Here is a 27,973-nt window from a genome sequence, read left to right on the forward strand (position 1 = left end):
CATTTATTCATCCTCCCCATTCAGACTCACTCGCTCATTCATCCAAAGGCCGGTTTGGTGGCTGTAGGAGGGTGAGAGAGCATGAGTCACACTGAAAATGAAAGAGAGAGACGGCGACACTCTCAGCAGTCTACAAAGCAGATTTCCATCAGAAAAATAACCGAAATAAGCCCGGGTGACGGCCACTGACAAGCCGCTTCAATGTAAGCGGGGCTGTTTTAAACGCACGCACACACACACACACACACACACACACACACACACACACACACACACACACACACACACACACACACACACACACACACACACACACACCCACACACACACACCCTGTCAAAAGCTGAAATAACAACGTTGCATCAGCTGCAGAGCTGCTCAGCCAACACGCACCAATATGGTAAGGAAAGCACACAAACACACACACACGCAGCAGCACCATCCCAGTAGCATCCATCCACCCACCCAAACACATACACCTTCCATCCGCCTCTCTCCTCCTCCATCCATGCCTACCTTGCAGCAGGCTCTGGAGGTTAAGCTGCGCCTGCTGGTGCAGCTCTTCGACACACTCGGGCCTGCTCCACGAGCCAAACACGTTCACGCTCTGTTGCCATGGAGACCTGAAGTGGGCTGCACCGTTGCTGCCGCCGCCGCTGCCACCGCCACCGCCACCGCTGCTGTGGTTGGCATCGCTGCCGCGGCTGCCGCTCGTGCCTCCGCGCCTGCCGCCCTCCGCCTCGAGTCCGCTAGTGGCTGCAGGAGGCGGGAGCGATGGAGGTGATGGATGCAGAGAGAGAGAGAGAGAGAGGGGCGAGAAAGAGGGTGGGAAATAATATTATTACGGTTGAGGATGGTGAATGGCAGGATGAGGGTTAAAGAGGACGGGAGGAGTAAATAAAATGGTATGAATTTCCATAACTAATAGTTGGGGATTACATAACGGCTTGTGTTGTCAGGGAGAACAAGGAACCAGGGAAGGAGGGAGGGAACGGGGAGGAAACGAGGGAGGGGAAGCGATTCTGAGGGAACATTCTAAGGGACTGGAGGAGGATCACGGGCGGACGACACACTCGCACACCTGACACAAGCAAAAACAAAATCACGCCGTGCAGGAGCTGGAACATGTGGGCAATAAAGAGACATCAAGTGCTGTCCAGTTAGCCAGTGGTTTAAAGTGAGACGCTTGATGGATCATGTGACCCTAAGGCAGTGGTTCTTAACCTTGTTGGAGGTACCGAACCCCACCAGTTTCATATGGGCATTCACCGAACCCTTCTTTAGTGAAAAATAAAATGCTGTTTTTTTTCAAATTCAAGACAAAGTTATATGTTTTTGGTAACACTTTAGTATGGGGAACATATTCTAAGTAACAAAGACTTAATTTAGAGTTATTTGGTTAGGGTTAGGGTTAGGGCCAGGGTTAGAGGGTTAGGGTTATAATAAGGCCATACCGAATAAGGCATTAATAAGTACTTAATAATGACTAGTGAAGAGCCAATATGTTACTAATTTGCATGTTAATAAGCAACTAATTAATGGTGAATATGTTCCCCATACTAAAGTGTTACCATGTTTTATTACTGGTGCACAAAATGAACCGTGCATGAACATCACCTTGTTTAAAGAACAAAACCAACACAGTGCATAAACTCACAACAAATTACACACCTGCAAATCAGTCTGACTTCTGCTGTTGCCATATCCGTAATACGCCGATAGGCAGAAGTTTTTATTTACACGATGAGTCGGGTCTGTTTTGACCTCCGCCGAACCCCTGAGCCCGACTCACCGAACCCCTAGGGTTCGATCGAACCCAGGTTAAGAACCACTGCCCTAAGGGAACCACGTGCTGTGCACAGTAAAGGTGTTCAAAGTGCGGCACAGGGGCGATTTGTGCGAAAATAAAATTAAACAAAAAAAGTAAAATATACCTACAATGGTGCCTCAACTTAGGAGTGCCATAATTATACTTGCCAACCCTCCCGTTTTTAGCGGGAGAATCCCGGTATTCAGCGCCTCTCCCGACAACCTCCCGGCAGAGATTTTCTCCCGACAAACTCCCGGTATTCAGCCGGAACTGGAGGCCACGCCCCCTCCAGCTCAATGCGGACCTGAGACTGAGTGGGGACAGCCTGTTCTCACGTCCGCTTTCCCACAATATAAACAGCTTGCCTGCCCAAGGACTTCATAACATCTAGGGCTTTTAGAGAGTAGAGTGCACAACTGCGCACACAACAAGGAGACGTTCGAAGGGGAAGGTGTATGTTGCCTGTAAATATGTAGAACAGACTTCTCCATTGAACACGGTGGCCGAAATGATATACCCATCATGAACGGAGAAGTTAAACAGGACAATACTGCCATCTAATGGATAGCCACCGGAACACTGAAATTCAAGTATTTCTTTTATGTAAATAAAATAAATAAATATATATATATAGCTAGAATTCACTGAAAGTCAAGTATTTCATATATATATATATATATATATATATATATATATATATATATATATATATATATATATATATATATGAAATATGTATGAAATACTCGAGTTGGTGAATTTTAGCTTTCTCGGTCCGAATCGCTCTAGCTGCGTTGAAAACAATAGGAAAATATGAGGAAGTGAACAACTGACTACGTCACGCTACTGCCGGTAGGGGCAAGGCTTTTTTTAATCAGAGACCAAAAGTTACAAACTTTATCGTCGTTGTTCTATACTAAATCCTTTCAGCAAAAATATGGCAATATCGCGAAATGATCAAGTATGACACATAGAATGGATCTGCTATGCCCGTTTAAATAAAAAAAAATAATTTCAGTAGGCCTTTAAACACACTGGGCCAATAAATGTGATTCTGAGTCTAAAAATGCCAGCAACAAGCATCCCTGCCATTAGTTGGTGTAGCAAATGTCACACAGTGAACCCCACAAGATCCGCCCAAAACACCTGAACGTACTCGCTTAGCATTAGCCTAAAGCTACTTTATTAAATAAAGAACAAGTTCATCAAACACATGACAGACGGTGGAGCTAACTTGGCCAAGCAATTTGAGCGCATCACTGCTTGCCTGCACCATACTGAAGCAGGAGGAGTGTAATGCCAGCCATGAATGTTGAAACAGCAGACATTTATCCATGAAAATATGGACAAGCTGCTGATGGTGTGTTTGATGGCTCAAAAGAGATGCTGAAGAATTCCACTACATTATTACTATTAGGGATGTCCGATAATATCGGACTGCCGATATTATCTGCTGATGAATGCTTTAAAATGTAATATCGGAAATTATCGGTATCTGTTTCAAAAAGTCAAATTTATGACCAATTAAAACGCCGCTGTGTACACGGACATAGGAAGAAGTACAGAGCGCCAATAAACATTAAAGGCACCGCCTTTGCGTGCCAGCCCAGTCACATAATATCTACGGCTTTTGACACACACACAAGTGAATGCAAGGCATACTTGATCAACAGCCATACAGGTCACACTGAGGGTAGCCGTATAAACAACTTTAACACCGTTACAAATATGCACCACACTGTGAACCCACACCAAGCACATTTCGGGAGAACATCTGCACCGTAACACAACATAAACACAACAGAACAAATACCCAGAACCCCTTGCAGCACTAACTCTTCCGGGACACTACAATATACACACCCCCCCCCAACCCCGCCCATTTCAACCTCCTAATGCTCTCTCAGCGAGAGCATGTCCCAAATTCCAAGCTGCTGTTTTGAGGCATGTTAAAAAAAAATAATGCACTTTGTGACTTCAATAATAAATATGGCAGTGCCATGTTGGCATTTTTTTCCATAACTTGAGTTGATTTATTTTGGAAAACCTTGTTACATTGTTTAATGCATCCAGCGGGGCATCACAACAAAATTAAGCATAATAATGTGTTAATTCCACGACTGTATATATCGTATCGGTTGATATCGGTATCGGTAATTAAGAGTTGGACAATATCGGAATATCGGCAAAAAAGCCATTATCGGACATCTCTAATTACTATAGTACCTTATATATCTATTGTAGTTGATTGTATATTCCATTGTATACAATATTTCTTAAAAGTTTGGTTCATTTTTAAATGGCATGTCACATGTTAAAATTGTGGTATTTGACATACAAGATCGTAAGTTTATGAAATACTGAATGGGCAAACAGTGTTTCTCAAATTGTGGGTAGGGACCCCCTGGGCTGGTGAGGTGCAGGGGGATCGCAAGCGACAAGGGAGGTTTTCAATATTTGTCTCTAAACTCTAGTATTCATGTTTGAATGGCACACAAGTCTTATCAACAGTTCTACCCAGTGGAAATGGTACACAAAAACAAATGTCTACGGAGTTAATGGAGGTGTAGAGCTGGAGAAGTTTTTGACGGTAATAAAAAGAAAATAATTTTAAAAAAAAAAGCTAGACAAGTGACGATAACCAGAATAAAAAGACTTTAAAGCCTTTGAATTCACCGTAACTACGGTGGGAAATGAGGACGTGTGTGTTTTTATGTCATTCTACTATCCTTTGCAACATTCTATCACTGTTAGATGTTTCTTCTTCTGTTGCTGCGATACAAAACCAAGTACAGATCCCATCTTTAACATTGAGCAAGACTTAGGAGTAGCAAAATCAATTGTGAAGCCCAGATTTGAAAAGAGGTGCAGTGCAAAAAGGGCTCAATATCACCACTATACGAGTATAATTATCTTTTCTGTTCTTTAAATTTTCTGTGCGTTTGGGAAAAATACTGGAAAATTGTATTGAACATAACAGACAAATGCTGTGAAATTAGCATGGGAGAATTAGTAAAGGTTGTGTGTGTTTCATTAAAAAAAATGCTCAAATGGATGTACAGTTTGAAATATTTCAGGGTTCAAGGTTTTTTGTTTTTTTTAATTGTCTTCTGGATAGATTATATAGGAAGGTAAATTCAAATATAAGCAATATTGTTGCAAATTTTGCACAAAGTAAGCAAAGACATAAATAAAGTGAGCAATGTTTACAGAACTAAAACATTTTCAACGTTATTGTGCAAATGTCATCATTTGCACTTTTCTGTGTATTAATAATTATACCGACTGAGCTGTGTTAGATAAATGTTACAAATTGACTTAATAACATAAATGGTTTTAAGTTGTTACATATGTTATCTCAGCTACATGTATTCATCTACTTTGATACTAAGTTGATGAAATAAAAAAGTAAGTCACACGGTGTGTTTTACAGTAATTAAATATTATCAAGTTTTCAATAGGTTCAAGAGGAGGTCGCATGGATTTCTGTTCTGTTTTGCCTTTTTACAAAATGTCATCCTTTGATTTTTCAGTATATGCAGGTGAGACACTTCTGCCTTAGAGAATATCATACAATCGGAGCCTCTTCTCTTTCCCGGGGAAAAAAAAAAGATTTTCAAGAAGGATACAGTCATTTATGAAGTATTCTCCTCGCCTAAGATTGTGTTTACTTGCTCACAAGAGCAATTCAAAATTAGAAACATTTGAATTTCTTTATTTTTTCAAGCTGCTGCACCCCTCCCCTTAAGTCTTCTGGCAGGTAACCACTGTAGCGGACAGTGGTTACCTGAATCTGGAAAAATCACTACACATAAGCGATGATATTACGGACATTTTAATCCCTCAGGCGGTACTGCATCAAAAAGCGACATCAGTGTGTAAAGGATATCACCACATGGGCTCAGGAACACCTCAGAAAACCACTGTCAGTAACTACAGTTTGTTGCTACATCTGTAAATGCAAGTTAAAACTCTACTATGCAAAGCGAAAGCCATTTATCAACAACACCCAGAAACGCTGCTGGCTTCGCTGGGTCCCGAGTTCATCTAAAATGGACTGAAACAAAGTGTAAAGTGTTCTGTGGTCTGACGAGTCCACATTTCAAATAGTTTTTGGAAACTGTGGACGTCGTGTCCTCCGGAACAAAGGGGAAAAGAACCATCCGGATTGTTATAGGCGCAAAGTTCAAAAGCCAGCATCTGTGATGGTATGGGGGTGTATTAGTGCCCAATGCATGGGTAACTTACACATCTGTGAAGGCACCATTAATGCTGAAAGGTACATACAGGTTTTGGAGCAACATATGTTGCCATCCAAGCAAGGTTATCATGGACGCCCCTGCTTATTTCAGCAAGACAATGCCAAGCCACGTGTTACAACAGCGTGTGAATATGCTGATATGATTGATGTACTATAAAGCGTTATTATCCCACATCTGCACATTATCTGTGTATTGCACATGCACTCTGCAAAATGACAATACAGTTAAAGGGAAACTGCACTTTTTGGGGGATATTGCCTATAATTCATGATCCAAGTTATGAGAGAGAAGAACACATGTTTTTTGAATGCATTCTAACTTATTAATAAAAGTCAGCTTACAATGGAGCCAATGGGAAGCATGATGTCATTGCGTCTATTCTTACCACAAAACCCAATAAATAACCATCTAAAAACTGCCAACAATAATCCATTTACATAACGTGACCTGAATATTAACCAAGTATTAGTGATATTGTTATTGTAAGCGCTAACTTTACGGACCTACATATAGCAGTGCATTGATCAGAGAGAGGCAACTTAATGCTCTGTTTGTTTACGTACACGTGGCATGGTGATGCCGGAGGTCGTCTTTCCAAGATGCGGAGGAACGTCAGGTAGCAAGTTGCAGGTAAGAAGAATGATTTATTCTTCATGAAACATGCAAAAATACAAAATAAACAAAACAAGCATGCCTATAGCATGGGGAGCTAACAGAATAGCTAACAAGAAAAGCATAAGGCAAAGCTTAGCTCAGGGATCCAAAGGGTAAACAACGTAACTTGTTGCATGTCAGCAAATAAAAGCACCAGTGAGGCGAGGGGACGGAATAAATAGCTCTCTGATTAGCGCCCGAGAGCAGGTGAGCGTCCCGGACACCAATCAGAGTCAGCTGAGACAAATGAATAACCATGGCAACCAAGGAGACACAAAACAGGGGTGCTGAAATAGAACTGAAACAACAAGTGAATCAAAACGTAAACAAACTATGATACAGGTAACGGATCATCACACTGTTGACATCATCAGCTGGTGAGCTGCTTTCTCGCCTCTGAGCTTGTGAAAGTTAATTCTAGATTATAAATCGTGCCTCTCACCTGGATAGTAACATTTTGTGGACATAAACTGAGAAGTTGGTACACTTTGACAGCCAACTTTGACCCGAAAATGGCGAAAAAGACCCGAAAATAAGTTTTTGTTCTTCCCACCCCCCTTTTTTATTTTTTTTACTATAGCTAGAATGCACTGAAAAAAAAGAAAAACATGTGTGTGCTTGTCTTACATAAACTCAGTTCAGTTCTGTTTCAGTTTATTTCAAACATGCATACGATACAATGTAAATGCATCACACATTTCCAGTTGTTTCATAACAGCACGTCCGAAAAGGAGTAGGAAGAAGCTGAGCTTATTTAATCCTACCCCTTTTCATACCATAGCAATTTTATTAAATTCCCTTGTTCTCTGTAACAGAACAGTGAGCATATACATAATAAATAAATAATATACCATAGTAAGCATACACATATTAAATACATAAATAGTCTTTGTCTCAATAAAAAAAAAAAAGGGTTCAAGATGATCATCATAATTCTTGTTCTGTGAACTTTGTGAACACCTGTAGTTTGAACAGTCTCTTAAAGTGAATCATATTGATGCTTTGTTGGATTTCTTTGGTTAATCCGTTCCAAAATTTAATTCCACATACTGATGTACTAAATGTTTTAAGTGTTGTACGAGCATACAAATGTTTTAAATTAGATTTTCCTCTAAGGTTATATTTCTCCTCTTTTGTTGAGAAGAATTGTTGTACATTCTTGGGTAGCAGGTTATAGTTTGCTTTATATGTAATTTTAGTTGTTTGCAAATGCACCAAATTGTTGAATTTCAATAATTGTGATTTAATAAATAAAGGGTTTGTATGTTCTCTATATCCAACATTATCTATTATTCTAATTGATCTTTTTTGTAACACCGTTAGTGAATGAAGCGCGCATTTGTAATTATTTCCCCATATTTCTGCACAATAACTCAGATATGGTAACACTAGCGAGCAGTAGAGAATATGAAGTGATATTTGGTCTACAACATGTTTTGCTTTATTCATTATTAATGTGTTTATTGTATATTTTTTACATTAAATTTCCAATTCATTTTATCATCTATTATTACACCCAAAAATGCGTTTTCTTTTACCCTTTCAATATGTACAAAGGATTGTGAATGATGGGCAAAAATCCCCCAAAAAGTTCTCTAAATCAATCTCAAACAAAGCGAGTGAGTTCTCATTACATACATTTTGGTTGTGACAAAGTGACTGATTGGACATATTCTACAAGAAAGAATGTGTCGCTCTAACATGTAATGATTACTATTAAATGTGTGTGCATCAGGGAGGCCTAGGACACTTTGTTGAGGAAGGTGTGTGCAGGCAGTTTTAGAATATAAACCGTTTCCAAAGACTCTGCTCCATGTTCCCGTGATAAAGAAAAGTGCATGTGCTGCACATCTGATGGAGAACCGGGCGTGCAGGCGTGAACATGCAGTTCAGACTGCAGCAGCCATCCTGTCGGTCAGACTGTGGCTCAGCGCTGCCCCCTGATGCAGAGACAGGTGTACTGTCACTATGGAAACCACTGAGTGTCCTCGAACGCCTCAATCGGACCCTTACACTCACTACAAAATGAATCACCATCTTCAACATAAGTGGGGGGCATATAACCAGGTTGAAGCAATATGGCCGCCGAAAAAAGCATATGTGTGTGTGTGTGTGTGTGTGTGTGTGTGTGTGTGTGTGTGTGTGTGTGTGTGTGTGTGTGTGTGTGTGTGTGTGTGTGTGTGTGGTGTGTGTGTGTGAAACCAAACAACAAAGACAGATGGCACAGAAAACACACAAACAGTTTTCCTTAAACTGCAAATATGGAAATTCCCCCCTTTGGTATTTTTTCAAACAGTAAAAATCATGCACAAAGCCAACAGTAACCTTGTCCCTGATGATGTACAACATAATTTTCAACAAGCGAGAAGTACGACTTCATGGGAAGATTACACCTGTTTCCGGCACAATATGCATATTAAAAGAGTGAGTAGAGTAATGTGCTGACACTGTAAAGGCCAGTTTAAGAAACAAGTAGCATATCAGTAAGGGGAGAGCAGAGTAATAGTAATACAAGTCAGTTTATAACACAGTCGTGTGTCAATGAGTGGACTACAATTATGGAAAACAAAGTATAAGCCAGCTAAGTAACAGTCGTGTGAAGTACAAACCCCAAAACCAGTGAAGTTGGCACGTTGTGTAAATCGTAAATAAAAACAGAATACAATGATTTGCTAATCCTTTTCAACCTATATTCAATTGAATAGACTGCAAAGACAAGATACTTAACGTCCGAACTGGAAAACTTTGTTATTTTTTTGCAAATATTAGCTAATTTGGAATTTGATGCCTGCAACATGTTTCAAAAAAGCTGGCACAAGTGGCAAAAAAGACTGAGAAAGTTGAGGAATGCTCATCAAACACTCATTTGGAACATCCCACAGGTGAACAGGCTCATTGGGAACAGGTGGGTGCCATGATTGGGTATAAAAGCAGCTTCCATGAAATGCTCAGTCATTCACAAACAAGGATGGAGCGAGGGTCAGCACTTTGTGAACAAATGCGTGAGCAAATTGTCAAACAGTTTAAGAACAACATTTCTCAACGAGCTATTGCAAGGAATTTAGGGATTTCACCATCTACGGTCCGTAATACCATCAAAAGGTTCAGAGAATCGATACTATTACGGACCTTTGATCCCTCAGGCAGTACTGCAGCAAAAAGCGACATCAGTGTGTAAAGGATATCACCACATGGGCTCAGGAACACTTCAGAAAACCACTGTAAGTAACTACAGTTCGTCGCTACATCTGTAAATCCAAATTAAAACTACTATGCAAAGCGAAAGCCATTTATCAACAACACCCAGAAACGCTGCCGGCTTTGCTGGGCCCGAGCTCATCTAAGATGGACTGATGCAAAGTGGAAAAGTGTTCTGTGGTCTGACGAGTCCGTGTCCTCTGGACCAAAGAGTAAAAGAACCATCCGGATTGTTATAGGCGCAAAGTTCAAAAGCCAGCATCTGTGATGGTATGGGTGTGTATTAGTGCCCAAAGCATGGGTAACTTACACATCTGTGAAGGCACCATTAATGCTGAAAGTTACATACAGGTTTTGGAGCAACATATATTGCTATCCAAGCAAAGTTATCATGGACGCCCCTGCTTATTTCAGCAAGACAATGCCAAGCCACGTGGCTTCGTAGCAAAAGAGTGCAGGTACTAATCTGGCCTGCTTGTAGTTCAGACCTGTCTCCCATTGAAAATGTGTGGCGCATTATGAAGCGTAAAATACGACAACGGAGACCCCGGACTGTTAAACAACTTAAGCTGTACATCAAGCAAGAATGGGACAGAATTCCACCTGAAAACTTCAAAAATTGGTCTCCTCACTTCCCAAATGTTAACTGAGTGTTGTTAAAAGGAAAGGCCATGTAACACAGTGGTAAAATTGCCCCCGTGCCAACTTTTTGGCAATGTGTTACTGCCATTAAATTCTAAGTTAATGATTATTTGCAAAAAAAAATTAAGTTTCTCAGTTCGAACATTAAATATCTTGTCTTTGCAGTCTATTCAATTGAATATAAGTTGAAAAGGATTTGCACATCATTGTATTATGTTTACACTTAAGAATTACAAACCCAAAACCCACATGGTTTTGTATTTATACATTCATTATTGTATATACCTGTATGTTGGAATGTATTGTACTCCATGCATTCATTTATTGATGGTATTTACTCATCTATTGTCATTTCTTGCTTTTTTGTTTATAGTGGTAAGTGTAAACATGTTAAATTAAGGACGCAAACTGATCACTAATTGCTTAGACATTAAGAAGAGCTGGTATTGAATAAGATCTGCTTCTCCCTTCTCCTTTTCCAGCATGATGCACTGTACAAGTGAAACTACAGTATATCAAGCATGTTTGGAAAAAAAAACGACGATTATTAACTAGTTCTAATGTAAAGCACCCGTTTGCCCACAACTGCTGCATCATATCTGTGTGTATGCACGTGCAGTTATTAAAATGATCTAATTTGCGCCCACAGGCGTGCATGCTGCTAACAGGAACAAAGGTCCAATTTCACGGCCATTAGTGATGCTGAGCTTTGCGTCGCTTTGATTGTGACGGTCAGCCGGACAAGGAGGGCCCGCCTTGAGTCACACAGACACACATCCACGTCCTGTGTTTGCTTATGACAATCACGTGTTGTCATGGATACAAGAAAAAAAATCTGAAAACGGCTAGAAAAAAAGTGCAAATGAGATACACATGGGATGACCGTTTACACCCATGCACACGCGCACACACACACACACACACACACACACACACACACACACACACACACGCACACAAACCATTTGTCGTTAATAGTGTCATTACTGGAAAGCGATATTTGTTTTTAGGTGCGAAAGTTTAGTGGCTAGTAATAAGCAACAATATATCTTATATAATAAATTAATTAACAATATTTTATGCACTTCAAACTTTTGTCTTTGGGTGCACTTTTTTGATGTAATGCAAAACAGAATGTTTATCTTTTTATCAACTTGCAATGTGGTCCTCCATTACAGTTACATGTATGCCATACATGAGTTCGGGGTGTTCAAAGTGCGGCCCAAGGGCCATTCTGGGCCTGTAGCCCGTTTTTTATTGGACCTCAACATGTTCTGGAAATTAAATGAGTTTATTATTAATGAGGTATCGTAATTTCTGGACCGTAGGGGCACCGGATTATAAGGCGCACTGCCGATGAGCGGGTCTATTCAGGTCTTTTTTCATACAAAAGGCGCAAAGAATTATAAGGCGCATTAAAGGCCTACTGAAGCCCACTACTACCGACCACGCAGTCTGATAGTTTATATATCAATGATGAAATCTTAACATTGCAACACATGCCAATACGGTCGGGTTAACTTATAAAGTGCAGTTTTAAATTTCCCGCGAAACTTCCGGTTGAAAACGTCTATGTATGATGACATATGCGCGTGACGTCAATCGTTGAAACGGAAGTATTCGGACACATTGTATCCAATACAAAAAGCTCTGTTTTCATCGCAAAATTCCACAGTATTCTGGACATCTGTGTTGGAGAATCTTTTGCAATTTGTTTAATGAAAAATGAAGACTGCAAAGAAGAAAGCTGTAGGTGGGATCGGTGTTTTAGCAGCTGGCTGCAGCAACACAACCAGGAGGACTTTGACTTGGATAGCAGACGCGCTATCCGACGCTAGCCACCGACCGCATCGATGATCGGGTGAAGTCCTTCGTCGCTCCGTCGATAGCTGGAACGCAGGTGAGCACGGGTGTTGATGAGCAGATGAGGGCTGGCTGGCGTAGGTGGAGAGATAATGTTTTTAGCATAGCTCTGTGAGGTCCCGTAGCTAAGTTAGCTTCAATGGCGTCGTTAGCAACAGCATTGTTAAGCTTCGCCAGGCTGGAAAGCATTAACCGTGTAGTTACAGGTCCATGGTTTAATAGTATTGTTGATTTTCTGTCTATCCTTCCAGTCAGGGGTTTATTTCTTTTGTTTCTATCTGCAGTTAAGCCCGATGCTATCACGTTAGCTCTGTAGCTAAAGTGCTTCGCCGATGTATTGTCGTGGAGATAAAAGTCACTGTGAATGTCCATTTCGCGTTCTCGACTCTCAAGAGGATATAGTATCCGAGGTGGTTTAAAATACAAATCCGTGATCCACAATAGAAAAAGGAGAAAGTGTGGGATCCAATGAGCCCTTGTACCTAAGTTACGGTCAGAGCGAAAAAAGATACGTCCTGCACTGCACTCTAATCCTTCACTCTCACGTTCCTCACCCACAAATCTTTCATCCTCGCTCAAATTAATGGGGTAATCGTCGCTTGCTCGGTCCGAATCGCTCTCGCTGCTGGTGTAAACAATGGGGAAATGTGAGGAGCCTTTCAACCTGCGACGTCACGCTACAGGCAAGGCTTTTTTTATCAGCGACCAAAAGTTGCGAACTTTATCGTCGATGTTCTCTACTAAATCCTTTCAGCAAAAATATGGCAATATCACGAAATGATCAAGTATAACACAGAATGGATCTGCTATCTCCGTTTAAATTTAAAAAATTCATTTCAGTAGGCCTTTAAAGGGGTCATAATATGATTTTTTTCTCAATGTAAAACACTTGCTTGTGGTCTACATAACATGTAATGGTGGTTCTTGGGTCAAAATGTTGCATAGATTATGTTTTACAGATCATCTTCAAGCCGCTTTCTGACAGTCACTTCAGGATGCACCGTTTTGTGGGCGCTCTTATTTACGTGGCTCACCTTCGACAGCGTCTTCTCCCCGTCATCTTTGTTGTCGCGGTGTAGCGTGCAAGGATGGGAGTGGAAGAAGTGTCAAAAGATGGAGCTAGCTGTTTTAATGACATTCAGACTTTACTTAAATCAATAACGGAGCAGCATCTCCTCATCCGTGGCTCACTAGTGCAACAACGCCAGAAATGTGTCCTGTGAAAAACCGTCCGACCGGAACTCTCTCATTACTAAAGTTCCTTGGGTGATTAATGTAAACCCACTACACCGGTAGTTTTTAGCAAGATATAAGTTAGAACTTTACGCTACTTTATATCAGAAATGGCAATAGCGGAGGATTAATGTCCCATAACAAGAAGATAGAGAAAAAGAAGAAGCTTATCGACTACGGCATAACCACGGACTACAGTGGCGGACGTGCGCAAATTTTCAGAACTTATGCAGATCTCAAATACACATCAGCAGGTATCAGAAGGTAAGAAAAGTTGGTTTTGCATAATATTGTTAAACAAAACGACAGATAATATGTCTGCCATTTTGCGGTCCTTATACACACACCATAGTAATACTTGTATCTCTGACTACTGTAGCCGTAATGGGCCGACAATCCATCAAGCGGTGCGGCTTCAAAATTATACTAAAACATTTTGACAGATTTTTGAGTGCCCGGTGTAATGTTCTTTATTTTCAACGGAACATTTAAAGTGTTGGTGTTGTTTACTGGTGACATATTGCAGTCTACACGTATCTCTTATGTGTGACTACCATCTACAGGTCACACTTATCATTACACCATGTACCAAATAAAATTGCTTCGAGGTCGGTAAGCACAACCAGAATTATTACGTACATTAGGCGCACCGGGTTATAAGGTGCACTGTGGATTTTTGAGAAAATTAAAGGATTTTAAGTGCACCTTATAGTCCGAAAAATACGGTATGTTCAATATAACACTAACAACAATTTGCTTTGTCACCTATGTATAACATAAAAGGTAAGATAACAATGTTGTTTTTCAAATATCTTAGCACAGTGATTCTTAAACTGTGGTACTGTGAGCTCCATCTAGTGGTACACCAAAAAGTCTCTCAATTCAAGGATCCCACGGCCCCCCAGTGGCTACTATGCGGCCCGCGGAACATCCCAAGATAACATTAATATTGTATCACTACAAAGGTGCTGCTGTCTATATTGTTTGCTATTGACCATGAGCTATACGTTAATGATACAGTGCATAGCATCAATATATAACTATTCATTCAGAAAAAACTTTCCCACCCATGGTCCAACTAATCAAAAAACAACACAGAAAGTTAATATACAGTACAGGCCAAAAGTTTGGACACACCTTCTCATCATTCAATGCATTTTCTTTATTTTCATAACTATTTACATTGTAGATTGTCACTGAAGGCATCACAACTATGAATGAACACATGTGGAGTTATTTACTTAACAAAAAAAGGTGAAATAACTGAAAACATGTTTTATATTCTAGTTTCTTCAAAATAGCCACCCTTTGCTCTGATTACTGCTTTTCACACTCTTGGCATTCTCTCGATGAGCTTCAAGCACACATGTGAAGTGAAAACCATTTCAGGTGACTACCTCTTGAAGCTCATCAAGAGAATGCCAAGAGTGAGCGAAAAAGTAATCAGAGTAAAGGGTGGCTATTTTGAAGAAACTAAAATATAAAACATGTTTTCAGTTAGGCCCTGCGATGAGGTGGCGACTTGTCCAGGGTGTACCCCGCCTTCCGCCCGAATGCAGCTGAGATAGGCTCCAGCGACCCCCCGCGACCCCAAAAGGGACAAGCGGTAGAAAATGGATGGATGGATCGATGTTTTCAGTTATTTCACCTTTTTTTGTCAAGTACATAACTCCACATGTGTTCATTCATAGTTTTGATGCCTTCAGTGACAATCTACAATGTAAATAGTCATTAAAATAAAGAAAACACTGTGAATGAGAAGGTGTGTCTAAACTTTTGGCCTGTACTGTATATTGTACAAAAAACACACAACTTGCTCACTGAACTATGTGGACGGTAGCCCCATACACAATCCAAAATTACACACATTTAAGTGCACAACAAAGCCTGATGGGTATAATGAAAAATTATCCACACTTTGACATTTTTGACACATTTTAGCTGCTTGATGTTTCTGATGGATTGCAAAACTTAAAGCTTGTCGTCAGGGAAGTAAACAAGATAGGAGTAGTTCCCATTGGAGACCGTCACTTAATTAAATATTCAACCACAGTGTTACTGTTCGAACTGTGTGTAATGTCACAGTGGTCAAAAATATACTTGTTAAATAAGACCTCCGACTTGTTTTTAATGAAGATTATGACCTTCTACACTACTGAATTGTAATTTTGGTCATTATGGTGGCAATTTTGAGGTGGTACTTGGTGGTTTGTGAACCACTGGCTTGGCATACACTGTACATTGAAATGTTTTTAGCACCTTTAATGTACAAAATGCATCTAAGTAGCCATCCATTCATCCATTTTCTACCGCTTGTCCCTTTTGGGGTTTGCGGGGGGTGCTGGACCCTATATCAGCTGCATTCGGGCGGAAGGCGGAGTAACACCCTGGACAAGTCGCCTCCTTCTCGCAGGGCCAACACCGATAGACAGACAACATTCACACTCACTTTCACACACTAGGGCCCATTTAGTGTTGCCAATCAACCTATCCCCAGGTGCATGTCTTTGGAGGTGGGCAAAAGCCGGAGTACCCGCGCAGTCGCGGGGAGAACATGCAAATTCCACACAGAAAGATCCCGAGCCCAGGATCGAACCCAGGACTTTCGTATTGTGAGGCGCACGTACTGACCCCTGTCCACCGTGCTTCCCCATCTAAGTAGCCACCCGCATTATTTCATTATTCATTAAGTGGAAAAAGTTTGGACAACCCTGCCCTAGTTTGCTCTAAAAGCATCATTTTTTTACTAAATGGGGTCAAAAGCTCACAGCTGTGTATGGCCATGCTGCTATTAATGAGCCTCAGGCAGAAGAAATGCACTCAGCAGACTTGTGTTTGTGTTTGGCCGCATGCGTCGTGACAACATAGACAGACTGTGACAGCAAACAAAGCCAGATTGCACTAAACGTGTTGACGTGGAGCATCTGACACCCACACTGATGTCACAACGATGCCCCGCTGCCTAAGAAATGAGTCACTGGACACAAAAAAACCACGTCTGTCTTAAATGCTGACAAATCCATTCTGCACCCAAATGAGGGCTTTATCCTAATTTAGTCCTTTGGGGTCTCTCTAAGACGCGCCATCGGTGAGACGGAAATGGGCAAGAAACGACCAAAAGGTGCCCAGAAATCACCTGCAAAGTGTGCTTCTTCCTCAAAGCTGTGACAAGAATACTTAATATGAACTGCAACTAATGACGAACCGTGGCTTCACACACACACTTACACACACAGCCATTGATTCCCTATCAGCGTGACTGATGGCGCGCAGACGGCGCATCGGGCTGACTCAGCAACTTCTGCAGGAGGTTAGCAAGTTTGCAGAGTTGTACAATGGACGACTCTCAGGAAGAGGAAATGACGTCACCAAACAAGGGTGGACAGGTGGACGGAGATGATTATTTACGAGGACAGACACACACACACACACATGCACACGTACGTTATTTCCTGCCCCTGCTCATCCAAGGTCAGGGTCTCCACCCCTCCCAGTGCACTCTGGGTACCCCCATTGCCTTTTGACAGTGTGTCAGTGTATCCTGCCCACACATTCTTCATCCCTTTCGCACTCACACGCTAAACCGTGCAAAAAGACTGTTTGTACATAAATATTTAACACATCACAAAGCCAGTGTGATGACTTTCTTCCCACTGGGATTGTTTCTTCTGAAAGCAACACGAGGAAGCGGCAAAAAGCTTGGAGCGACCACAGCACACCGTGTCGCCTTAACATTGGATGCACCGCCGATAAGTGAAGCAACTCCAGCTCAGTTTGATTGGAGTCAGATAGCTAAACCAGTGTTTTTCCACCTCTGTGAGATACAGTCTGGTGTGCCCTGGGAGATTATCTAATTTCACCTATTTGGGTTAAAAATATTTTTTGCAAACCAGTAATTATAGTCTGCAAATGATGTGTTGTTGTTGAGTGTCGGTGCTGTCTAGACCTCGGCAGAGTAACCGTGTAATACTCTTCCATATCAGTAGGTGGCAGCCGGTAGCCAATTGCTTTGTAGATGTCGGAAACAGCGAAGGCAGCGTGCAAGTAAAAAGGTATCTAAGGCTTAAACCAAAAATAAACAAAAGGTGAGTGCCCCTAAGAAAAGGCATGGACGCTTAGGGATGGCTGTGCAGAACGAAACTAGGACTGAACAGGCTACAAAGTCAAAAAAAACAGAATGCTGGACGACAGCAAAGACTTACTGTGGAGCAAAGACGGCGTCCACAATGTACATCCGTACATGACATGACAATCAACAATGTCCCCACAAAGAAGGATAAAAACAACTGAAATATCCTTGATTGCTAAAACAAAGTAGATGCTGAAAATATCACTCAAAGGAAGACATGAAACTGCTAAAGGAAAATACCAAAAAAATAGAAAAAGTCACCAAAATAGAAACGCAAGACAAGAACTAAAACACTACACACAGGAAAACAGCAAAAAACTCCAAATAAGTCACAACGTTATGTGACAGGTGGTAACAGTACACCTACTTTGAGACAAAAGCTATATTGATGCATGCTTGGTTATGGTTTAAAGTCATATCCAACAATTGCGACAACGACTTTTTACTGTCAACCAAGTTTCGTTTTTTAATGATTTCTGCTGGTGGTGTGCCTCCGCATTTTTTCAACGCAAAAAATGTGCCTTGGCTCAAAAAAAGTCGAAAAACACAGAGCAAAACCTATGGCGCTCGACTGTGGGCAAATGTGTCCAAACGCTCCAAACACAGAAATAATGCAAAACAAACACACACTAATCTGCAAATAAAATGTAAAAATCCACAACTGCTCCTCCTGGGAAGAAGTAGTGTCTGACCTTGCTGAAGTCCACCACCATCGCTTTCATCTTTTTTACATTGACGCAAAGATTGTTGCAGTGCTGAGGGGGTTGGAAGATTATTTGTCTATGTTTATAATCCTCGCAAAGAAAAAGCAGTGGTACCAAGCGTCTTTTCGTGTAGTTTTTTGCCATTTCTGGGTCTAAAATGGCTGTCAAAGTGTACCAAGTTTTCGAATTACATCCTCATCCTTCTACTATCCAGGTGAGAGGCATGATTTATGATCTAGAATAAACTTCCACGAGCATGGAAGCGAGAAAGCAGCTCACCAGTTGATATTGTCAACATAGGCACACAAGCTTGTGACCACGTCGTCGCTATAAATGGTTTGCCTGTGTTAGCGCTTATAATAACAATATCACTAATACTTGGTTAATATGCAAGTCACGAGATGTAAATGGAGTATTGTTGGCTGTTTGTAGATGTTTTTTATTGGGTTTTATCAGCGGAATAGAAGACCTCCCATAACATATTTACGAGTAAGAATTGCATAAAAAAAGAAAAACATACAAGTGCCTGTCTTACATAACGATTGTGAATGATAGGCAAAATAAAGAAATAAAAAAGTGCAGTTCCCCTTTAAGTCTTTGATGACAGTCATCCCTCAGGTGTGGCATCCCTGGTCGCCTGGTTGACTTATGTTTTGATTTGTGAAGTAGCAACATGTTTCTTATGCAGTTGCTTTTGGGGGTCTGTGTGTGTTTTTGGCCTTTGCAGGATTTTTTGAGTTTTGATCCTACAATGTTGATGCATAATTTTGCCTTTGAATTTGTTACATGGTGTTTATGTGTTTTTGGTTTTGGATTATTCTGGGTGTTTGGAGGTTTTGGATGTTGCAGTGTGTTTGCCCCCGTATAAACGCTGAACAAATGGAGCCATGATTATACTATAACGCAGAAGCCTGCAGGATGCAGCTTATCCAGCAGATCCTGTCCTGACTGGTTCAAATACCCAGCTTCCATGGCGCCATATTTTACCTGGCACTGCTTCCTGTCACCGGTGGCTCAAACCAACAAATTACACCTGATTGTCGTTACCTTATCGTGCCTCCTCTCGGTCGCTTGATGTTCCGCAGAACTCCACAATGGCTGGTTGGATTGTCTGTCAGGGAGGCTGACAGGAAACAGCACTGGATTTATTTCTTGCTTTCTTCCTGGAGATAAACACTAACAACACATGGCAGAACATGGCTTTAAGTTATTTCATGGAAACAAGAACCAGTGCAGACCTCCTCTAAGGTCTTGAGTCCTTCCAGTCCTTTAGGAGGTAGTAAAAGCACTTCACACACTGCCGACACAGCAGTTCTATCTCCCTTGGCCCCAGTGCAAGCGGACTGGAACAGTTTAATTGAACAATAATTACTTAGTACTTCTAAGCGTCGACTTGAGCCTTAAAGGGGCCCCATTATGCAAAATCAACTTTTACTACCTGTTGGTACTTGTTCCTGTGTATTTGGGATCCCCATAAGTCCAGCAAAGTAAACTCACACCATGGCATGGCAGAGATGTTTATAAAACAATCTTGCCTTCTTCCAAACTTGCTCCAAACAAAATGTAGACTTTAGTGACGTACAGCAGCGGATATTAATATATATGGTCAAGGTTTATCCGAAGAGCTTTGCACAAGTCTGCCATTTTTATCTAGTGATAATCCAAAGTTGTAGTCAATAAACTCCTTATTTTTCTCTACCCTCTTGTTGTGGGGCAGACTGGCTCGTACATGAACATGCATGCTAAAATCCTCCGCTGTTGCCAATTCTAATTAAAAGTAGTATATAGTGCTTTTGTCTGTCAGTAGACTCGATATGAAAGCGCTAGAAACTAAAAAATGGCCGGCCTATAAGAGGACTTCAGCATTTAAGTAAGACCGCCCACAAAACGGTACTTTCTGAAAAGATGGTCAGAAAGCGGCTTAAAGATGGTCTGTAAAATATAATCTATGCAAGAAATTTGACCAAAGAACCACCATTACATGTTATGTAGACCACAGAAAGTGTTTTAAATGTAGAAAAAAAATCATAATATGATCACTTCTAAGCTTGAGCCTTCCGGCTGACTTAGGTCAGCTGATCAGCTGCTCCTCAATGTGCCAAAAACAAAGCACAAGCTCAGAGATGACTGAGGCATTTTCTGTTGTGGCTTCAAAACGTTGGAATGAGTTGCCTTTGAATTTGAGACTGTCTGTTTTTAAAACCTCTTCTTGAAAAACATATCTTTCCTTTGGCACTTTTTAAGTTGTTGATGGTTTTCCCATGAACCCCAACTGGTGCAGTCCTTGCTTCCTTTCCGCCCGAGAATTGGACCTGGGTCCTCCAGAATGAGAGTGCCAGTTTAAAGGCCAAGTTGGTCGTCCCCCATTATGCAAAACCAACTTTCCTGACCTATTGGCAGTGATTGGCAAGCTACTTGGAAAATGTAGTAAGCTAAGCTGCAAGTTACTCTCGAGTAAATGTAGCTAAGCTACAGTTGAAGCTATCCCCGGCGAATTGCAGCAAGCTACACTGCAAGCTACATGGCAAAAGTGGCTTGCTACATCAAAGCTCCTAAAGCTCCTAAAATGTATATACCTTGACAAAAAACAACAACAATGACTTGCGTGTTGTTTGGGAACAGTTGGTAATAGTTATGTGCATTAACTCAACTCGCCTTAATGTGTGTTCCAAAATTTTTGTTGGACATCCTAGATGAAGAGAGCAGTTACGATTTTGGTTTACAAGGTAAACAACTAAACACTAAAGTTTTGGGCATTGTTTTCTCTAAAGGCATACATTTCAGTCTTGCCTCTGGTGAGGGCGGTCGCATTTTTCTCCGCTCCCTCCTTCCCTGCTTGCTCTCTTTGTTTTTGTCTTGTCTGAACTATTTTGAAGCCTCTTTTCTTGAGCTGTCCTCAAATCTAAACATCAAAATGAATTTGATCAACTGGACTCTCGACGCAATTGACACAGTCTTTTCGACAAGGAAAAGAGGTTCGGGGGAGCCTGGCTGCCCTGATGGAACCATTGCTGCGGGGTACGTGAGAGATTCCTGGAATACTTGGAGAATCATGTGCCTCTCAGTCCTTTCCATCGAGGACGTGGAAGACATCTACCTATTTGGAGCTGTGATCGCAGGGCATTTGCTGATTGGGCTGGGCATTGCTCTGGTGTATCGTCAAATTCGGAAGACGATGGCAGCCACTCAAGGGGCCAACAGGCTGTTCAACGCAATGGAAGGATTGGGTCGTGCTGTGGGATCACAGACTGGAGCGATTGCTGATTTGAATCGCAAGGTAGATTCCATCTTGATGAAGTTATAGAAAGAATAAATTGGAATTGTCAGAGCCAGCATACAGAGCAGGAATGTCATTGTTTTGACTGCTCGAAGAAAAAACAACATCTTAATCTACGATTTGACTCCCTCGAATGGCCTTGAGGAACAGGCTGTTTGAAAACACTCCCCTGAGGACTCCTCAAAGATGGACGCTTTTGACCTTCCCTTTTTTTTTCAAAAGCACCTGAGTCAGACTCTTGAACTCTTGAACTCTTGGGGCCGGCCTCGGCCCATAAAGACAATTCCAACATCTCACCCAAGTTAATTGGGCATACATGCACGCACACACCCCTCCCCAAATCAACGCCTTCACCACTGCTTAATTCCTCCGGGGTTGTGGGGGCTGAGCAGCGCTCAACAGCAGCTGCCGGCCTCCAAAGCCCTGTTGGATGACTCTGTTGCGAGTTGTTGTGATTACATGTACCATGTTTATGTGTGCCATGCTATGTGAGGTTTTTTTTCCTCGGACTCAGTCTGGACCATTCCTGAGGGTCCAGCCTCAGACTGATATTTTTTTTTACTTCCCCCCTTCCCCAATGTCACCTTTTTCCCACCTTTTTAAGGAGCGCCTAAGTGAGGCTGATCCGTTGGCGGTCCCGTCTTGTCTCCCTGTAACGTATGTCTGCTCTTAGCGGGATTGTGCCGAAAATGTAATTTCAGTTCTTATGTGTCTTGTACATGTAAGAATGGACAAATAAAGCTGATTGATTGATTGATTGATTTGTCTAAATATGGCTAAAAACATGCATTATTGTGGGTTTCCTGGAAGACTTCTTCATCACTATAGGAAAAATCTAATCTGTGGGAGAGAATTCCTCTGCCATTTTCAAGTATATATATATATATATATATATATTTTTTTTTTTTGAGTTGTCAGCTTGAAGCGTCCTTCTGTCTCCGACTCTCTCGTCGTCATGTGACATAATTTTGCTTCCTGGTTTTGATGACCTGCCTTATTTTTCCTCTGACTGACCAGTCTGTAATGTGTTTCGCCTTAACCTTAGCCAATTGTGAGTCATACAAACACCAACCAATCATCTTGGATTGTCTCCGTATGTATGGATGTTCTCATTCATCCAGGTCATTGTATTTTCTCCATATTTTTTGGGGGCCTGGATTCGCAGTCTCTTTCCTCTTTTTGGAGCTTGAAGCTTTGATGTAAGCTACCTAAGCTACATGGGTCTAAAAGTCGCTAAACTACAGGAATCGTTACTCGTTCAAAAAGTAGCTAAGCTACCGCCAAGCTACTGGGAAATTTAGTTAAGCTACGAAGCTTCGCTACATGTAACTTGTTACTGCCCATCACTGCCTATTGGTACCTGTTGTTGTGTATTTGGGATCTGCCTAAGTCCTGGAAATTTAGGCATGGCAGAAATATTTATAAAATAATCTTGCCTTCCTTCATACTTCCGCTAAACGATCCGTTTGGAATTTGCCCCATTCATGATGTTGTTCCCATCGGTGACGTCAGCAGATTATCCATATATGGTAAAGTTTTAACCAAAGTGCTTTGCGCCAGTCCGCCAATGTAGTCCGACGCTGTAGTCAAAGATCTTCTTCTACTGGTTACTTGCTGTTTCAGCTGATGAACAGAGGATTCAAACCTTCATAATTATAATACGTTTTTAAGATTTTTTTTCGTTTTTAGCACCATTGGAGATAAACCAAAATGTTAACTCGACTAAAACCCATTTAAAATCTACTAAGTACTACACAATTCCGGACAAAAATAAAGACAATTAAATACTATTTGACTTCTGTCTGAAGCTCTTTGGCATCACTCCTCCAGCCACCACCTTGTCACAAAGCGCCGGGACGACCCCATCTGACGGACACATGCCACTGCCGAATTTAGCAACTCATCTGCATATCAATTGAATTTGCCAAACTGATTCCTCTCACTATGCTAATCTGCATGGTATGGAAGTGTGTGAAATTCTGCATGGGTGTGTTGGCCGCATACTGTGTGTGTGTGTGTGTGTGTGTGTGTGTGTGTGTGTGTGTGTGTGTGTGTGTGTGTGTGTGTGTGTGTGTGTGTGTGTGTGTGTTCTTGTATGTCTACCCTTCTTGAGACATCAACAAGGAAAAGTACCTTCCATATGAGGACCGGTGAACAAGTTAGGACATAAATAATGGTCCCAATACGGAAAACCATTGCATCTAATAGAGAATGTCTCATTTGCATCCCTGGTGGTGAAATCTATCAAAATTAGGGCGGTCCCAAAAAGGAGGGGTTTTTCAACTTGACTGTGTGTCGGTTTTAAAGTGCTCCCCCTCTGGTCAACATATGAAATAACAAGTGTTTGTAAAAATTTGAAGTGCTCCCCCTCTGGCCAACATATGTAAAAAAACAATTACAAACAAAAAATTCATTAAAAAAATTATTTTTCTCACAATGTGTCGACTTTTTCCTTATAAAATTGGGTACAATTTCTTATATTCTTTTTGTTTCTGTAATATTGCAATATTTTCTCGTAAAATGTATTACTTTTTTATGTAAAATTATTACTTTTTAATGCAAAATGGTGACATTTGTCATATACAATTTAGACTTGTATCCCAATGTTGCCGATTTTTTGTTGTTCTTGTAAAATAGTGACATTTTTTGAGTAAAATTATGACTTTTGTAAGTAAAACTCCAATTATTATTATAACATTGCCAAAATTTGAAAGTTCTCTTATGAAATGGTGACTTTTGTCGAGTAAAATGACAACTCTTTTTATAAAATTGCCAACATTTTAAGCTTTTCTTGTAAAATTGCGACTGCTATTGAGTAAAATTCCAACCTCTATCATAATATTGGACAAATGTGCAGTTTTTCTTGTATAATGTTGACTTACGTTGAGTAAAATTCCGACATTTATTATAACACAACCAAAATTCTAAGTTTTTCTTGTGAAATTGTGACCTTTTTCTTGTGAAATTCCAACTAATTTTTTACGACAAGCTTTTTTATATATGTATAGTATGTATATATTATTAATGTTGTAAACACAAATCTTTATATATCTAGAAAGGGTGGTCCTAAATAGGGAGGCATTTTTCAGAAGTCTCAAGAAGGTAACAAATACAAGAGAGAGAGAGAGTGTGTGTGTGTGTGTGTGTGTGTGTGTGTGTGTGTGTGTGTGTGTGTGTGTGTGTGTGTGTGTGTGTGTGTGTGTGTGTGTGTGTGTGTGTGTGTGTGTGTGTATGTGTGTGTGTGTGTGTGTGTGTGTGTGTGTGTGTGTGTGTGTGTGTGTGTGTGTGTGTGAGGGTTCATTTTTCCATCCTAGATGTGAAAAGGACAAAAAATTGTGTTTTGGCTGTTGGTTTGTGTTGGATGCAAGGAATATTGCGGTGTCAAAAACGTTGTAACCACAACACAAAGTCGCAGTCTGATTTATGGCACACACACACACACAGACACACACAACCTGAGCTGACTTTGTGTTGCTCCTTGCGACATACAACAGTTTGCACGCTGCCATTTCGGACACCCTCATATTTCATGTGGTTTCACATTCCATTGATTTGTGCTGCAAAATGGCAAAAAATCAATTCCGCCCACAAAATGTTCCAAATCGACAATCAAAACTAAAAAGGAGTCCAAACAAATCCCATTTCCATCCCAAACTCAAACTATCGTGACTCTACAGCAAAGTCGACTAATACACATAATATGTCATACTAATGAGTACATATGACTGTTAGCAATGTTAGTATGACATCATTAGGAGTCACATGGTGTCATGGCGCTCCTGCATAATCAAAACAAGCTCAGAGAAAGTTGTTGACCTCCATCATCACGATCATGGCTACACGATGCAATCCATCTGGCTGTCACTTTCTTACCCAGTCTGGCCCAGAAGAGCTCCATGTCCGATTCCCGAGAAGTAGCACAGGCACACTAACTTGCGAGGGAGCACAGGAGAAGGGAGGTGGCCGCGAGGAGGAGGGCAAACTCTACTGGAGATAGGGAGTGGGGGCGGGGGGGTGGTTAAGTGAAAGGACAGGAGGGAAAGAAATAAAATAAAAAACAAGGAAGGATGTTGTGCCTCCCCCTTTGCCTTCTGTTCTTCTCTTCCTACTCCTGCTGCAACACTTCCCTTGCTGCTTGCTCTCCGTTCACCTCAAAGGCCTTTAATGAGATTGGCCTTAACAACAGCGCAACTATACAACAAAACCCCAATAAATGCCAAGAAATACCCCTGAAATACCCCTGAAATTGAGTCAAACTGGAAAAAAAGAAAGAAATTGTCCTATCATACAACTCTAAATATAAGTGACCTGCTTTTTTGGAAAAACGTTCATATAAGACAAAATGAATGCTTGTTTGTTGCAATCAGGATAGTCATACTTCTTAAAGTTAGCATCGTAACGCATCAAGTCTCTAATCTACTAATATCCAAATAACACACACTATAAAAGTGTGTGTGCTATTAGTGGGCTTGTTGCGTGTGATCTGCTAAGACTGCGTGTGCAATTGACAACTGGTGCAGACCGCCCTAATTAATTGAGGTTTTTGCGTGTAATACATAGCGGTCACCATGGAGACACTCATTTACTGCACAATCATGTTATTTTGTGCCTGCCTATGGCGTTTTGCTATGATTTCAAGCATGCAACAGACATGTACATACCACTTTTTATGAGCATTTTAGAAGTGCATCAACAACAGAACTCACTTTTTAGCATGCTGAATGTGCACTCATAGAAGATGCTAGCACTAACTGCGAGTGTGCTCTGGAATGTACCATCCATCCATTTTCTACTGCTTGTCCCTTTGGGGGTTGCCGGGGGGTGCTGGAGCCTATCCCAGCTGCATTCGGGCAGAAGGCGGGGTACACCCTGGAAAGTCGCCACCTCATCGCAGGGCCAACACAGATAGACAGACAACATTCACACACTAGGGACCATTTAGTGTTGCCAATCAGCCTATCCCCAGGTGCATGTCTTTGGAGGTGGGAGGAAGCCGGAGTACCCGGAGGGAACCCACGCAGTCACGGGGAGAACATGCAAACTCCACACAGAAAGACCCTGAGTCTGAGGATCGAACCCAGGACCTTCGTATTGTGAGGCACGTGTACTAACCCCAGTGTCTTCTATATATTATAATATAAATATAAAGTCATAATAAATGCATGAATAGATTTTTTTAATCAGCCCCTTAAATAAGCCAAAATTACAAAATTATATTTCTGAATAGACAATATGCCTAATAGTTGTTTTTTTGACAGCTCATATATGTTGACAAGCATACGTAAGACTGAGCTGCAGCGCAATCACATCATTTCTCACAGCTATTTCTGCGCAACTGCCAGTCTGCCCACCTTTTCCAGACACAATAAATAAAGACCCAAAACAGTGACTGCACAACAATTTCAGCCTTGCTAAATCACAATATGTGTACCGATTAATTAAATTTGCATTTTCTCCTTTTAGTATTCTGATGATTCTGATTCTGATGATCCGCTAATATTCCACATATTCATGAAGACACACACAATAAATGGATTGCGCTCCTCCGTGCACAAGTTTAGTAGATCAGCTTTGCATGTGCAATTGATTTTGCACGTGTTTTACTACATGCAAAACTTTAGTAGATCAGGCCCATATTGTTGCTTGCTAAAGCTGCACTTTGGTTTAGATCAGTGGTCCCCAAACTACGGCCCGCGGGTCGGATCCGGCCCGCCAGCGTCCAAAATCCGGCCCGCGGGAAGTCCCAAGTAAAAAAAAAAAAAATGTTTTATTTGTTATTTTTTAAAATCTGTCCTTTCTAATCCATTTTCTACCGCTTGTTACTGTCTGTGTCTCCAAGCTGCTCAGGCAAATCATATTGTCTAAAAATGCATTTTCCCATCGATAACGTGACATCATCACGCTCGGAATATATATATTTATATACAGACCCGTTTTTAACCCAATGTGGCCCTGGAGTCAAAAAGTTTGGGGGCCCCTGGTTTAGACCAAAAAAAAGAAAAAAACGTATGTAAAGACATGATTGGGCAGCCTCTATTTGTCATAATTTGTGACAAAACTCACATTTTCCAAAACAAAACATTCTTTATAAGTTTTATCATGTAGCACTTCTCAAAGAGAAAGCTCACAAAGTGTTTCACAAGGTTATTTAGCTTAGCCATTTTGCGTGTCCTATCAAAGTTATATGAAAAATATAACTGA

At 41.1% G+C, this 27,973-nt stretch overlaps 1 protein-coding gene across 3 annotated transcripts in view; it reads right to left on the reverse strand.

Annotated features, from left to right (window-relative positions):
* The window catches only part of nhsl2 (NHS-like 2), a 93,844-nt gene that overhangs the window by 25,150 nt on the left and 40,721 nt on the right, over positions 1–27,973 (reverse strand). For 2 of the 3 annotated variants that reach the window (XM_062065877.1, XM_062065879.1), the window contains exon 2: positions 517–756. In XM_062065877.1, the coding sequence (XP_061921861.1) occupies positions 517–756 (240 nt within the window). Of the gene's footprint in view, positions 1–516; positions 757–25,645; positions 25,686–27,973 lie in introns of those variants that run through there. The other variant, XM_062065880.1, reaches the window with a different exon arrangement.

The sequence above is a fragment of the Entelurus aequoreus genome, linkage group LG12, assembly GCF_033978785.1.
Source record: "Entelurus aequoreus isolate RoL-2023_Sb linkage group LG12, RoL_Eaeq_v1.1, whole genome shotgun sequence".
NCBI classification, from domain to species: Eukaryota; Metazoa; Chordata; class Actinopteri; order Syngnathiformes; family Syngnathidae; genus Entelurus; species Entelurus aequoreus.